The 15995-nt window shown below is 48.0% G+C and overlaps 2 protein-coding genes across 5 annotated transcripts in view; one reads left to right on the plus strand and one right to left on the minus strand.

The window, feature by feature from the left end:
• The first annotated feature begins 5193 nt into the window (after positions 1-5193).
• On the plus strand, positions 5194-12059 carry PIK3IP1 (phosphoinositide-3-kinase interacting protein 1). 2 transcript variants are annotated; one of them, XM_059863113.1, is made up of 6 exons: positions 5194-5628; positions 5782-5898; positions 5986-6105; positions 8077-8262; positions 8394-8472; positions 10467-12059. In XM_059863113.1, the coding sequence occupies exons 1-6, from the start codon at positions 5541-5543 to the stop codon at positions 10672-10674; spliced, it is 798 nt and encodes a 265-aa protein (XP_059719096.1). In that variant the 5' UTR covers positions 5194-5540; the 3' UTR covers positions 10675-12059. The 2 variants fall into 2 exon arrangements, with proteins under 2 accessions (XP_059719096.1, XP_059719097.1); XM_059863114.1 differs by having other exon boundaries at positions 5989-6105.
• Positions 12060-12787: 728 nt separating this feature from the next.
• The window catches only part of LIMK2 (LIM domain kinase 2), a 32768-nt gene continuing 29560 nt past the window's right edge, over positions 12788-15995 (minus strand). For 2 of the 3 annotated variants that reach the window (XM_059863110.1, XM_059863109.1), the window contains 2 exons: positions 15424-15581; positions 12844-14863 (listed from right to left, as the gene is read on the minus strand). In XM_059863110.1, the coding sequence (XP_059719093.1) occupies positions 14707-14863; positions 15424-15581 (315 nt within the window). In that variant the 3' untranslated portion in view covers positions 12844-14706. Of the gene's footprint in view, positions 14864-15423; positions 15582-15995 lie in introns of all 3 variants that reach the window. The other variant, XM_059863108.1, reaches the window with a different exon arrangement.

Consider the following 15995-nt stretch of genomic DNA (forward strand, 5'->3'; position numbering starts at 1 on the left):
TCAGGTCAGCTAAGAAGTAAAATCCAGAGTGGTGAGCTCTGCATTGTAAATGTCTCTGAATCCTGCACTTTATGAGGAAACAGCAGTAGCTCCACTGCAAGGTTTGGTCTCTGCTTCTCTGCTCACACTGAATTACAGACCCATTACAAAATGACTCTCTGCTTCTGCTCTTCTGCTCATGGCTCCAGTCCTAGTCCCACAGCCCTAGAGAGAGAAGAAAATACCTGCTTGGCTTTTTTATGTGTTCAAGTTTATAACCTTACAGCCTTTCTGATGGCTTGGGATAGAGGTCACATGGGTGGTAGTGCTATTTAGAGTAGGAGTTTTGCATATTTAAGTGCAACTTTAACCTCATGTTTTTCACAGTGAAATCTAACTATTACTGTGGTAAAATTCCATTATTATTGAGGTTTAAACAGCAGAGTTTTGGGCTTTCACTGTGAAATTGGCTTCCACAGTGAGTGAAAGATTGGTAGAAGGATATTTAATAATCCCATCCAATTCACTGGAGCTTAATTTGAACAGATATCAGAACAGAAATCTTTATTCCTTTTGACTTAAATCTCCAGATGTTTTGATGCTACCTTTTCACATTTATCATGTGCAAATAATACACAATTATTTTTAGGTAGGCATTTTCTAACAAGAACAAATTAGGTTGTCAGACTGCTTAGCTTTGCCAGGTGCTGCTGGGCACAACTGTGGTTTGAGATGTAAGAAAGTTACAAAAGTATGTTTATACTTTAAAAAACAACCAATAACACATTCTCCTATTTTAATGAATTCCTGCATTAATGCTTATTTGTACTTTCATCTAAGTCAGCACTACACATGTAGAACTTGAGAACATCTCCTGCATATCTGTCTCCAGGATTCCTTCCCCTACAGAACCATTTCATAAGGTAGGTATTGGATATCTGAAGCTTCCAAAATGCTCTGCAGACATACAATCATTTCTGCCTCTGTGACATAAGTAATATGGGAAACCAAGGCAGAAGCTTGCCTAAGGTCAGGCAAAGATCATTAAAAAATTGAGAGTAAAGCTTCTGCTCTTGGCTTCTGCTCTTGGCTCTGACTTATGTGTTCTCTGAGTAGATCACAGTATCTTTCAAAATAGCTTCCCTTCCTCCACCCTTAGAAATGTGTGCTCTGGCTTTTGTCAGTAGCAGCCTGCATCTGTAGCAAAAAAACAATCAAACAAACAACAAAAACCAGTGCAACTGGAGACTGAAACACCTTTAGACAGCTGTACCCAATTCCTAACAGGATTGCTATGGTTTGATGATATCCTGCTGTGAGACACACCCACTGGCCGCATAGCAGGTAAAGCAATCTGTGATCAGATACCGAGACTGGAATGCTGCAGCCAGGGAAAGAGCTGAGGGATGATCCGTGGGGACCTTTGCCACTGCTACAGTGGGCCAGTGGGAACACAGATGTCTGTCAGCACTTGGGCCCTTCAAAACTGAGAAAACTGCAAGGGCACTGGGCAGTTCTTGTCAAAAAAGGACAAAAAAATGATGCCGTTAAGGACTCAGTGTGTGAAATTTCTTAAGTCACTGATTGCTGAGAGTATTTAGAGATAATCTCTTAATGCTTCTCCCCAGTAAACAATAGGACCCAGATTGCCCTCCCGAGGCCTCTGGCCTTTTATTACAGCCCACACAGAAAACGCATCTGAGAAAGCACTCTGAGTTAGTGGAGCAAACTCTGAACCAGTCTGAACCAGTTCAAATATCGCATATGGTTGTTTTGCTTCTGCAGACTTCCTTGTTAGTCCTTGGAGGCTGTGGCTGGCATTTACTTTGCAATAGCTCACGCTGTCAGACTGAAGGGGGAGGAGAAAGCCTCTCCTCGAGCATGTCAGCAGCGCGATGCAACAGTGCCGGCAGATACTCCTGTCGCTCCACAGCGACTCCTTTGTAGTCACTGCCTCTGTCTTGATTTTTGGTTATACTTGGCTCAGTTTCATAAAGTCAGTATCTGATCCTTTTGTTACAGCCCTGATGTTCCTTTTTTACATTCAAATTATATCTACCTTAGAAATGAAACACATTTGTTTCTAATTGCTTACGAGAGGATTTTTACAGGTGAGACCCAGAGTTGTTTTCATGATCAAGAGAGAGGCAGCAAAGAAATAAAACCCCTGCTTTTGTTGGAGTTGCAAGTGCTCAAGTACTTAATAGTGTTTAATAACGTTTGATGCTTGCAGCTTTTTAAGCTTAAGCACAAACTGCTCTAATATTCTGTTCGTGGTGAGGTCTCAGAATTGTACTGTCATTATTCTCAAGCATTGCCATTTATTGAAAGAAGCAGAAAAAGAAGAAAAAGGAGTTTTGGGGAAAACTGGAACAATTCTTTTGATTACCTAGAAGAAGAAGAAAGGGGAGGTGATAGGAACATGACGTATGTCCTGTTACAAGGAGGGCAATGGTCAACTTTTTCCATTTTAAGCAGTCCATGTCAATTTGGCTAGGAAAGATTACTCAGATTAGAAAACTCATTTTGTTTACTCCCCTCAGTGTCTTATTTAGTAAGATTAAGTAATACAGCATGTTAGCTCTTGTCTAGGAGGTTAGATGAGCTTCTGCCTGGCAAGATCAGAACACACTTGGCTGTGGCCAGAGAAGGAGGGTGGGTTTGATGGCTCCTTGCAGAGTCATTCCAGAGCTATAGATCTGGGGCTGCCTCCCTTGGCACAGAGTGCTATGCTGTTAGATTCCTTTTTTTGTTTGATTGGGGTTTTTTTAAATCTCAAAACACTTTGAATTTTTCCACAGGTGAAAATGTAGAACAAATAAACAAGAAAGAGCAGCTGACAGACAGGAGAGAGAGAAAGCAGACATTGTTCATTCTGGAACCTGTATAAAGAAAGGTACCAGCTCACAGCTGAAACTGGTTCACACTGAGTTTAGGGAAGATGTTTAGTGTCCCTCATTCCTAAAAATAGTGTATATTTTCTCTTGTAAAATGTGGGGATGTGTTGTGATACCTGTATGTGTATATACCAACAGACATCTAAGTGTAAACTATGTGAGGAAGTAGCTGCAAAGCTCTTAACTTACTTATAGTTTGGGTAGTTTAAAATCAAGTCCTAGGAAATAATGTCATGTTTAACCTCTAAAAGTGTAGCAAGAAGAGCAAACCCATTCCTAAGCAGTGGAAAGAGCAATTGAGTCTGCCTCTGACAGCTGCCACCTGGCATCCTATTAAACTTAATTCTGTGAAACTGCCAGGCATAAATCTTCCCTCATCCTGGAGAAAGCTAGAGATGAAAGAAAAAAATATGCTTAGAAGTCAGTTGTGGAAAAGACTTTGATCTTTACCATTAATGTGAAGGTTTTTGCCTTCCACATTCCCCATTGTCCTTCTGTGGACTAGAAAGTCAAATTGTTTGCTGGAACTTGGCTGGGTGTAATGAGAAGTGCAAATTTATCTTGTTACATAGTAGGAGAGAGAGCTCGGAAGGTCTGAGATTTGTTTCCAAAGAGATTACTGCAGTTCTTGGATCAGTATGTACAGAAGGAGGTGCTTTCTGTGCTAGGTGGCATGGAAGCATTAGTTAGTCTAATGAAATGAGCAAAAGACATTAATTGTGCAGGTTGGTAGTCCATCTGCAAAGTTTTGGTCAGGCAGTGCCTCTGGATGCATGTGTGGCCCTGCAGTTTCTGCTGAATGGAATTTGTTTCATAAAATCTGATGAAGAGCTATTACAAACAGGCAGCTTGACTGAATAGCCCTTATTAAAAATTCTTGCTGACTCCAGTTAGCCTTGCCTTTACAGAGAGTAACTGGAGAACATCAGGAATGCAGTAGCAGGGTGTCTGTGCAGAAAATGGGCATAATTGCACAAAGGCTGCATCTTAGCTGGTGGTGTCAGTCAGGACTAGCACATGCAGATGGTTTTTGGTTTCCTGTTTTGATTTTTTGCAACCATATTGTCTTTAAATCTGACATTACTAAACTAAATTTTCTGTAGTGGTAAATCATGTTGTTAAAGCTTGAGTCACACAAATGTGTGCTAAGACCTGTGGTTTCATTCTTGGTGGTAGTGCTGCTTAATTGACCTGTTTCCTCATTATCCATCTATCATGCTGGTACATCTCTGGTTTTGTGCTCCATTGTGGACTGGATGCAGCAGGTGACCTGGCTGTAAAGGGCTTAAAACGTTCATGACCTGGTGAAAAAGGGGCAAAAGTTGGGTTGGATCAGAACCTTGAGCAGGTTTGTTACACAATTACCTGTAGCAACCTGACAGAGAGCACTGCCAGGATGGAAACATCTGGCAGTGGAAGGGAAAGACCACTGCTCCAGCCAGCACTGCCTTGAAAAGTGATTCATCCAACACTGGAGCAGCTTCCTGGCATAAAAATACTTTTTATGTGTTAAATGGTTTCCATGTGGTTTCAAAGAACTTTAAAAGAAGGGAACTTCCCTGTCCTGTTCTAAGAAGGAAGGTTTGGTTGTACCTCATGTAACAAAAAGGAAGGGAAAGTGCAAAGAAGTGGGGCAGGCAGGTTGGCCAAGGTCAGGAAGAACTCTGTGGGAAAACCAGAAATAGCACCTTGTGCTGCAGGCCTGTGCCTTGGCTACAAACCCATCAGTTGGCCCAGACTGTCTTTGCAAGCTCATTGTTGAACAGGACCAGCTATTCAGTGGCTTGTTTTTCACTGGTGTAAAATAGAAACAGTGCTGAGGACTCCAGATGCTGTGTATGGGCACTGGGGCTGCACTGTCTGAATCCCTTGGCATGTTCAGAAACAGAAGTATCTATTGTGAGCCGTGTGAAATGTCTGCAGAGTGGCTTTATCACAGTGGCTGGATGCCTGCAGCAGAACTACTCTAAACCAGCTTCATGCTGTTTACCTTGATTTTTTCTATAAGCAGGCACAGCTCTTAGAGTAAGCCCATGGAGTCAATGAAAAGTAATGGATTGGCAGAGGCGAGAATGTAAAGCACTTTAAGGTGGAGTTGCACAGCCTCCGTGGCAGCGTGTAGCCCTTACAACGTATCTTTACAGCTAAGGGAACCCAAAGGGAGAATAAGGGCAGCAGAATTTAGTCCTTTATGATAATTCTCCAGGGGAAAGAACAGTTTTAGGTGTCTGAAGGTAAACACTTTTCCTGCCACAGGCAGTTGTTCAAGCGTAGTTCCGTGTGGAAAGTCTCCTCTTCTGGTCTAAGACTTTTCCTGCGACTGTAGGAGACGAGCCCAGAGACGCGGAATTCCTCTCGAGCCAAACAGCCCCACGGCACCGAGCACCCATCGCCGTGCTCGGTCCCGGGGCGAAGGACCCTCTGCGGCAGCAGCTCCCGGCTGCCCCGAGCCCTGCCCCGCGGCAGCCGCCCCTTCCCCTCCTGGGGGCGGGCGGCGGCAGCGGCAGCGTTAGGACCCGGCGGCGGCTGCGGGGCGGGGGGGGAAGCGCAGCCCGGCGGTTGTTTACCGGGGAGGGGAGCGCCGGGGCAGGTCTCGCCGCGGCGCCGAGCGGAGCCGAGCTGCGCGGCCGGGCTGGCGGCGGCTCCTCGCCCTCCGCGCCGAGGATGCTGCCCGGGGGTCCGCGGCGGGCGCTGCGCGCTGTGCTGCTGCTGGGCTCGTTGCTGCTGCTGGGGGCCGCCCGCGGAGCCGAGGGTGAGTGAGTGCCAGCCCGGCTTTGTGGGGGACAAAGGCCGGTGTGGGGAGGGGGAACACCCCCGTGGGGAAGGCGGAGGCCCTGCTGGGGAGCTGCCCGGAGCGGCGGGGGCTGCCCGGGCCGCCCGCAAGGCTCGGCTCGTCTCTCCGCAGAATGCCTCCGCGGCAACGGCGCGTCCTACCGCGGCAGCCGGCAAGTGGCCTCCGGCGGCGCCCCGTGCCTCAACTGGCTGACGGTGCGGAACGGCCCCGGCGCCGCGCTCCCGGCAGGTGGGTCTGGGGCCGGGGGACGCGGCGGGAGGGGCTCTCGGGGAGCGGAGGGTGCCGCGGCCGCGCTGACGGCCCGCTGCTCCCCAGCAGTCGATGAGGACCACAACAGCTGCAGGAACCCGGACAGCGACGCCGCGCCCTGGTGCTACATCCAAGGCGCTACCGGGATCCCCGAGCGGCGATCCTGCGACATCGCCCAGTGCTCAGGTAAGAGCGGCCGCCGCCGGCCCCTTTCTCTTCCTGCCCTCCCTGGCCTGCCCCCTACCGCTGGGGCTGGGTTTGTCACCAGGGTGGGGTCCCCCCGGCGCACAAACAACCCCGGGCTACGCCAGCACCTCCCTCGGAAACACCGCGTACCCAGAGCTCCCGTCCAGCCCCCGCCTGTGCGTGCACATCTGCCTCCCAGCTATGCCGTGCTCCGCCCCTCGAGCTTTTCCATTAGTGCCAGAAAAGGCCTGTGAAAAGCCCCCACTCCCCATAATTCCATTGTCACTATAGCGCTCTCTGGCTGTGTTGCAAAAGGCTGAGGTCTGGACATCCAGGAACTGCTGAGGTGTGGGTAGACTGTTGCTGTGGGGCATGTTATGGCTGACTAAAGAAGCTTCCTGCTGTTAAAGAATTGCCAGTGGGAATTTGAGTACGGGATGCACGGGAAGAATGTGGAAAAAATGAGAAGTAGAAGGGAGGACAGTAAGAAATGGAAACACCGGATTCCTCCTCGATAGTCACAGTGAGAAACAGTTTGCCAAAAGAACTGTAGCCGAAGCCTGTTTCGGGGAGAGGAGGTGTCAGCGTTGACTGACATCAGAGTAACCACTGGGGGTTTTTGGAACTGTTTACTACTTTCTGAGCCCTGCAAGATTTACTTGCACCACTGTCCCTTGAGACTGCTATCCTTGCATGTAAATACTTTTCCCACACCCTCCTCTTTTTCTCACTTTGCTCTTTTTTTGCCTGCTTTTCCCTAAAGATGAAGCAAAAAAATGTTTTGCTGCCAAGATCCTTACTCAAAACACTCTTGCAGCTTTAGGATTAGAAGAGTTACCTGACCTTTCAGCCATTTGCATGTTTAATAGGTTTCATATTTTTGTGTCTCAGAGTGGGCACCATTTCATGGTTCAACAGTTCACTTTAGTTCAGTTGCCCTGGCTGACCCTACTTGAAGTTACTGTGCAGGACCCCTGATTTCCTGTCTCTGACTCCCTTCTGTACTTCCATTTCACATTGCACTGAGGACTCAAAATGGCTGCAGATAGAAAATCCAACGTGGAGTTATTGCTTGCTGTGGGGGAGATGCAGGTGGAGTGAGTTTTCAGGTGTGGATGCATACTGTGAATAGCATTTCCTAAAAGGAGGGGGGTTTGTGGAGAAAAGGTAATAGATACCTACTTTACACTGTTGCAGTTTTTACAGTGTTACAGCTTCCATTTAAACTACATCATGAAAGAAGGAGCCACCTTGAAAATCTTTCAATGCTGTGGATGAAAAAGAGCATTGATAAAAAACAGGGCTGGGAAGGAACCTGTATCCTTGGATGCCATTTCTGGGCCTTGACTGAGGAAGGAATTGTCCTTAATCAGTGGCTGTGCTGCCTGCTCTGACTTAGCCTGTCCAGTGGTGTCCCAGACTATCAGTTTGATACACCACTGCAAGGAGGGACCAGGGAAGAATATCCCCAGGTTGTTTTCACACCAGCTGGAATCTCCTGTCAGACTTTCCTGTGTCAGGAAGATTGAGGCAGAAGAGGGATAAATAGGCTCCTGGGAGATTTGGGATGGAGATTCTCATGATCTTGTTCAGCATGATTGAAGCTGCAGCCTGTACATCGATCTATACACTAAATGAAGTCATTGTGCATCCTCTGGACTCATGCCCTGAACCTGGATTTCCATCTGCTGTCGGACTTCTTTCATCTGTGGTGATGCCTTGGACTCTTAGTCAAATAGGTTCATGTCGAAGGAAAGTGGGGGGAGGAATACATTTCTTGTCTACTTTGGTAGGATTTCTGGCAAGAGCTTAGGGGGAACAAGTGTTTTTCAGTGTTTTTCAGTGTGCTTTGAAGGCAGTTCAGTGATACCAGTCTAGAGCTGTCCCACTGCTGGGGACATGTTGTTTTGAAGTACTCATAAGTGCTTGGTATGTTGTATATATATATTTTATTTTTTTATTTCTCAACAGATGCTACAGCTAGCACAGCCCCAGTCCCTACAGCAGAAGTTGGTGCTTCCCAGGAGGATGAGCAGGTGTTTGAACCAGCTGATACTTTGCCCTCCCGGAGCGAGGCAGCTGCGGTGCAGCCTGTCATTGGGATCAGTCAGAGAGTACAGATGAACTCCAGAGAAAAGAAGGACTTAGGGACACTAGGTACAAAGCCAGGATCGTGTCATAGATCCATTTCTGTAATTCTGGCAGACCTGTTTTGAGGCTCTGAAAGCAACATTATAGCTGGATCTGCCCCCTCTTAATTTTGGCTCTTTTTTTTTTTCTTTTCACAGGTTATGTGCTGGGGCTGATCATGATGGTGATAATCATTGCCATCGGGGCTGGCATTGTCCTGGGATACATCTATAAGAGGTGAGTGGCTGTTCTTTGTTCAAAAGCTGGTGTGTATAGAGCAGGAATGTCTGAGCACCTGCAGACCCAACCAGATCCCAAGGAAATGGGACAGAAGTGTATGTTTGATTACGGCACATTGAACAAGTTTGTCACACTGAGGAAAGAGCTACTGAAGAGTTAGCTCTGTTCTTCTCCATTCCCCCATTATTGTGATGTTCTATCTCACTTAAAGTTTCAAATTGCCCTCTTTAATATTTGGGGTTTTGTGTGTGCATGTGCACCTTGATGTGGCTTTTTCAGATGTACTCTGGATCAGGATTTTGTCAGAACTGGAAAGAGAGATCCCAGGTGCCCTCACAGGAAGTTTTCTTTTGATTAGAAAAAGAACAATTCTTCTAGCAGGCCACCTGTTCCCCTGATTTCTCTAGACTATCTTTAGAAGAAAAACAATTGGCAATTATTTTTTTGCTACTCATGCATTGTATCCTATGAAGCTGACGATCAGATAGCACTTCTTTTTTGGGTCCAAGTTCATTTTAGCAAAGTTCCTGTATACTTTAAGGTCAGTTTTGATTTTGACTTCAGTCACTTTTTTTTCAGTCACTTCACTGTGCAGGACAGAAATGTTTCTGTAGCTCAGCAGTGTTTGAGGGTAGTGGCAGTAGCAAGCTGCTTAGTTGTAAGAGAGAGGGCAGGATTAACAAATAGCAGTGTTTGTCACTGCAGCAAGCAAAGGCCCAGGCTCCCTCCTCTGGGAGGGTTTGTTCTATGTTTTGGCTGTTTGACAACAGTCTGACACAACCAAGCAGAAGGAGCACTTTCCCAAGCTGGGACATGTCCTTATGTAAGTGTTTATAATAAATGCTGACAGAAAAAAAGCAGAGGGAAGAGTGTTACATAAGGGGCAAAACACAGAGTGCTGCTTGTCGAGGAATTTGATTTGAGGTGTCACTTCAGAGAATGCTGTCTTGTGTGCTGGCAGGAATGGCAGCCACTGCTGCACGTTTGTAGGCAGCTTTGAAAAGCAGCCAGAATGCCAGCAGGAAACCCCAGCAGCTCTGCCTGCCTGCGATCACGAGCCTCAGGAGGAGCGAGTGGTGCCTGTCCCACCTCTCTCCTGTCCTCGGTGGGAGGAAGCAATAGACCAGTGCTGGGCTTTGTCCAGAGGCAGCTTTGCTTCTCCAGTCACAGAGAGCTCACAGCAGGGATGTGCTGCAGGTTTACTGTCTCCTTCCTTGCCTTGATCTCAAAATTGCATGTGCAACCTGGCAGGTTTGTGTAGTAGGTGTGGTGAGAAACCTTTAATGGGTTTAGTAGTTTTTGGTATACATAGCTCTTCTGGAGACAACATGCTATTAATGCCAAATCCATTTTTAAAGCAAGGCAGTTCTTCCACAGCACAAATTACAGAGGTGTTCCTTCACTTAGCAACAGGCTGGAGACTGAGGTAGGTTTGAGGAGCTGGTTGTGGCATTAAGCTGTTATAGCTGCAGTGGCAGGAGGCAGGGCCAGCTCTGAAGTCAGCTTTAATACTTTCTGGACAGCTTAATTTGCTGCAACAAAAGGCAGAAGCTGTCACCACCTCCAGTATTTGTTCCAGATGAAGCAGGTTACAGAAGCTCTTTTCCACAGCAGTGGCCTCTGCACTGTCTCACTTCTCCCCTGGGCCTGCACCAGGCAGTGCTGTGGGACTGTAAAGGATAAGGAAACATATGGCACTCTGTGGTTTGAAGGAGGGGCTTGGCTGTACAGTCATTTATCAGCAGCAATGTCAGTGAATAAGCCAGTTTAAAGGAAGAGACAGACTTCGCTTGGCTGCTTGTTTTTCAAAGATGCTCAGCTGTGGTCCTCTGCTTACCGTAGGGAATATTTCTGGCCCTTTGTATGCAGCTGAAACCACTTAAATCTTAAAGAGCAGAGTCCCTTCTCTACTCCATCAGCTTTACTGAGACTCTCCCTCCAAGCAGCAGCACTCAGCCCACGTGTATGTTTTGGTTTTTGTTGTAACACAGGGGGAAGGACCTGAAGGAGAAGCACGAGCAGAAGGTTTATGAGCGTGAGATGCAGCGCATCACGCTGCCCCTGTCCGCGTTCAGCAACCCCGCGTGCGAGCTGGTGGATGAGAACACCATTGTGGTGCACACCAGCCAGACGCCCGTGGAGGACACGCGGGACGGCAGCGGCCCCCTCATGGGCCAGGCGGGGACTCCTGGTGCCTGAGCAGCTCAGGCAGGAGCGCTACAGGCTGAGCAAAGCCTCCAGCTGCCCACTGTGAGTGCAGGGGGTGCGTGTGTTCATTTCTATTTTGTTTTCTTTTTGATGAACGCCGGATGAAGGTGCTGCAGAGGAACAGAGCAAGGGGCTATTCATCATCTGTTTGAGGGGCACCGTTCAGTGCATGGCCAGCTGGGGACTGCTGTGGTGGATCCTGCTGCTTCTTCCCACCTGTCTCCATGGTGTGCCAAGGAGCTGGGGGGGATGATGGGCCAGGCTTACAACTGGCCACAGATCCTGTAGCCTGGAGTGTGGTCGTGGCTTCCTCCTTCTATGTTCTTTTCCTATTTAATGGTGTGCACTGTTACTTAAGTTTTAGCCTGGAACCTCAGGAGAGAACAGTACTGCAGGGACTGAGGGGAGCTTCATGTCAGATTTAGCTAGATAATTACACTGATTATAGTTCCTGCCTTTTTGCTTTAGTGACTGAGAGCTGGAATCACTGTCCAGAATCCTGCTACTGGATCAGGTTTTTTTCCAAGGAAGAGCTTATTTGTGGGATGTCTTTGGCCAGAAGCAGAATGTTTAGCCCCAGTGCTCTCCTCAAGCTCTTGACAAATCCAGGTCTTCCAGGGCTGAGGCCACTTCTCCATTCCCCTGTGGTGCTACATGCACACATGGTGTCCAGGGGGTCTGTCTGTGCCTCCTGCTCACTTACACAGATCAGGAAAGCAAGGGTGAGTGGTAGATAGTTGTGAAGAAAACAAACTGCCCTTCAGTTACTTAACAGCAGGTTGAAACTGAGGATAGGTAACATCCTCTTTTGAACTCCCTAGGCTTCTTACAGAGCCAGTGCTGGACAGAGTGGCCAAGCTGTGGAGGTCACCCTGATCACAGTGCAGCAGCTCTGGCTCTAAGGGCAGAACAGGGCAGCTGTTTTGTAAGATACTGAAGTTCTGGTGTGGCTCCTGGCCCAGCCTCTGTCACAAACTCAGCTTGTGCAGCAAGACTACTTACAGAGCCTGGTCCTATTAGAGAGGTTTTGTAACAACTTTTATTAGCATTTCAGGGGGTTTGGAAGGGATGGTTGCTGCAGTGTCTCCCTAATGGCACCAAGGCAAGGCCAGTTCAGGGAAACATCTGTCCCCGCTTCAGGGGATTCAAGCCATTCAGTAAGTTTTCCAGCCATCTGCTTTGTAGCTGTGGGCCTAACAGGGAGCAGCACTTGGCAGCAGGGGTTTTAGTGTTAATGTTTGATTCAGAAAAGGGAAATATTTTATTTTTAAATGCCTTTGAATACCATTTCTTTGTAAAATGTTTTAAATACCTCATTATGAGAAGGTGCAGACTGTGCTACCTTGTATTAAAGCTTAAAAGAAGAATGCTCTGTAGACCTATGTGGACTGTGGCTCATCTGTGCATTCCTCCTGCCAGAGCAGCATCCTTTGCCGTGTTTCAGACTTTGAATTGAGGAGAAGGGAAGGTGCCACTTCAGTTTGTCAGGCCCAAAAGTAAATCCCTGTAAGCAGTGCCTGAATGCGCCAGCACTGACAAGGGCCATGAAGCTTATCTCCCTGCTGTGAGCAGCTCCTCTGGACTGGGACACTGTTCCTGAAAAGCAGCTGTGGGTGACTCAGCAGGCTAGCCTATGGGACAGACTCTTGGTTACAGCCCCTTCCTGCACTGACTGGGTCAGTTCTGCTCAGCAGCAGCTCCATCCCTTGAGAAGTACAGTGGAGACAGAGCACAGCAGGCTACAGGAGGTACTAACAGAGCCAGCATTTTTGTTCAGTTGTTGTCTTAACAAAAGTCCCCTGAACTACATATTTCAGAATAAGATGTTTCCAAGAAACCCTGGATTAGAAATGGAAAATTGAGAGGCTCCATGATCTGCTGACTCCTGTCCACCCTTGAAACCAACCAGCACATGAACAGAAGAACTTAACTTGTTCCTTTTCCCTCACTTCAGGTAAATAGTCCTACAGAGCACTGCACTGTGATTCTGCAGTTCTGTGAATGTGGCAGAGTCCACAGACTGAAAAAAGGCTGTTCTGGATGGTCCCTCATCTGGGCAGTGTTGCTGTTGCCACTTGGTGACTACAGTAGAAACCCGAGAAAGTGACGGCTTCCGGCTTTATTTAACACAGAGACCACAAAATCTTGTCTGCAACAGCATACAGTTACTGCTTTTTAATTTAGTTAGAACGTGGAGCTGTGCAAATCACAGTTCATAAACTCCACCCACACATCACCCAGGACTCTCCCTTCAGGGGTCCCCTCACAAACCAGCCTGGGAGGGGGAATGAAAGGGCAAATCCTATTAACAATCCTGGATCCACTGGACCCAGTTTAGAGAGGCTCCTGCCTGACTTACAGCACAGGGAGTCCCTAGTGTTTCTAAAACACCACTACACAGACTAAAAACACCCCCCCCTGCATACCTGATATCAGGTGATGGCTGGTCCCATGTTATTTTACATAATACTTAGAACTCATGGGTAGGGGAGGAAACCAAAGTAATAGCAAAGACTAACACCCATTCCCCACCATTCAATGTTGAAGGGAGGAGGAGGGAAAAAGGAGCACACTAAAAATCCAGTTCAACCATGATGTTTGTGAGACTTAGAGCAGAACCTGATTCAGCTTTTTGTTCAGTTCTGCCAACCACATGAGCTACTGCAGCAGTAGCTTCCTTCCTTCCTTCTCCCACCACGGGAAGAAGAAGAAAAGTACTGGAAGAAAATACAGCCCTACCCACCTCCCAGTGACTCCAAGCCCTTCCCCCCCCCCCACCCCACCCCGAGCAGGGAATGACCCTGAGGAAAATTTCTGTTTGGAGAATCAGCTCAGGTGCTGCAGCAGCAGCTGCAAGAAGGACCTTCAAAGGGAGCAACTTGTACAATCTGCAGGAAAGGATGAGGTAGTGGCAACTGAATTATTAGTTCTCCAGCTGCCACTCCAGGGAGGTTGGGGCATTCTCCAGCACTTTTCTATTCATGACAAGTCCATCCTTTAATTAACCTTGGGCAAGTCCCCTTTTGCCATTGTCCATGCCCAAGGTTTGAGCCACTTCAAACGTTTGGCTTTCTGACGAGCACCTTCTGCTGCCATTTCTGTCACCTCACATCCACAGGCCAAGAGCTCAAGCACTCAGGAATGTCCACACCCAGTGCCTAGTGCAGAACTACACCTTCAGGTTCAAATACTTTCACCGAGGTTAAGGTTTTGGGCAGGCAAACTCACTGCAGGCGCAGGGTCTGAAAATGCTCCAGTGGCTCATTTGCTGCCTGCCTCATCTGCCATCAGGAGGGGCAAGCAGAGCTCAGTCTTAGTGTTTCTAGGCAGTCTTAGTGTTTCTAGGTAGGCTTTTAGAGGTATTCAGAGACACAGAAGGAATAAAAGCCCACAAAACCAAAACAACAATTCATATGTGCTTCCCCAGAGACATGGTATTTCAGGAGAGCTGCCCAATTCCTGGGGCTTTTTACTCCTTCCTCTGATGCGTGTCAGAGGCCAAAATCTCAGTGGGTTGTTCTGGGAAACACATGCAAATACATACATGTGCTGTCCTGGTGAGACATGTTGCTGGATGTCCAATTTTCCCAGCTTTCTGGGCAGGGCAGTCAGTGGGAGAAGCTGTTCCAGAAGTACTGGTCCTTACCCAGGAGAGTCTCCTATAGCAATTCCCTCCCTGGCAGACAGGCCAGGGTGGCTTCACAGCTTGCAGCCAAGTTCTAAGGCACCACAGTAAAGAAGCCTGAAAAGGCCAGAGAAATATTTCTCAAGCCAGAAAAATAGTGTTCAGCGGCTTTCCTAGGTGCAGCTGGCAGGAAACAATCCTTTTTGCTTCTGAAACATGCCAGGAATCCACAGTGAATCAGGATATCCAAGAGGAGGGAAGCTGGGTGGGGAGAGAGAGGCAGTGCAGCAGATGCACAGCGTGGTGCCCCTTAATGCCCTGGAAGTGGCTGAAGTGCATCTCCCTCCCTGCTGCTCACCCAGCTCCAGTGCAGTGGTGCAGGCAGCAGGACGAGCGGCCTAGGTTGTGTTTTCAGGTAGTTTGTCACGGTTCAGTCCATACTGCACACTCACATTGTGGTCCAGCTCCTCCAGCTCAGATGGAAGGGGGATGGCTAGTTCTCCCAGGTACAAAGAGAGAGCTTCAAAGGAATCTTCCAGCTTGGAAAAAGGGGGCCTAGAAGCAGCAGGAGGAAACATGAGTAGGAAAGAGGAAGCAGAACGGCATCTGGAAAGGCTGAGCTAGTTGTCCATCCAGGTCCCTGTACCACGTACAGAGTGATGAACAGGGCCAGGATTTCCTTCCTATTCAGCTTCCAAGACTGCAAAGCCCTCATCTGTCTGGGCTACCCATTTTTATAGCCAGTGAGTGAGCAGGGTGGTCTGGCTCTTTGGAGCCTACTTGGCAGCAACACTGTTCTGAAGCTACAAGTTTCATAACTGAAATCAAATGAAGTATTTACCTTACTGTCAAAGTCTGCCCCTACTCTTTATACCTGAGAAATCCTGAACAATCATTCCTTCTTTACTCTGTCTTGGAATTGTTTCAGACATCTCCACCATACAGCAGTCTCTCTCCCAAACTGTTGAGTCTGAAGCCTCTCATTCATGAAAGCCTTTGAGCATTCCCAGAGATGGCTGGAGCTGCCCTCTGTGCAGAGCAGTCCTTCCACTATGGGAATACAGACAGGAATTCTGCAGGCTTCCAAAGAGGAGTCCTCCAGACCCCAAACCTACCTGCTCTCTGGTTCCAGTCTGCAGCAAATAGCAGCCAGAGGGAAAAAGGCTGGAGGACAATCAGCAGGAACAAACTTCTCCCAGAACAGCTTGACATTAAGGCCAAAATCCAGTGTGCGTGGGAGACAGTCTGGGTCAGCATAAACCTGGCCTATGATCTGGGGAAAGTGAGAGAAGCACTTAAGTACTGCAGTAGATCAGGCAGGGGCTCCCTCAAAGTATTATGGTGGAAATGAAACAACAGAAACACTGTTCTTCCTTTCCAATGGAGCTACTAGCTCATGGCACTATGTACAGACAAACTTCACTGGAAACTTTTTCAAGACCTGGAGATGTGTCCACAGCTGTGGAGGAAGTCCCAGATGCCTGCTCCTTCTGCCCAGGGTCTCTCTGCCAGAAGACACAGCATGATGTGCCTCTCTCAGGGAGCTCCACAGTGTCTTGCAGCTGGGGATGATGCAGCCCCTCCTGATTGCAGGTAATCAAGGCAACCTGCATCACCATCCCACCCCATCCCTCCCCTTTCTAACCATCTTACCACACCATCAGCAAAGCCCCTCAGTACAGAGCCT

The sequence above is a fragment of the Haemorhous mexicanus genome, chromosome 19 (assembly GCF_027477595.1).
Source record: "Haemorhous mexicanus isolate bHaeMex1 chromosome 19, bHaeMex1.pri, whole genome shotgun sequence".
NCBI classification, from domain to species: domain Eukaryota; kingdom Metazoa; phylum Chordata; class Aves; order Passeriformes; family Fringillidae; genus Haemorhous; species Haemorhous mexicanus.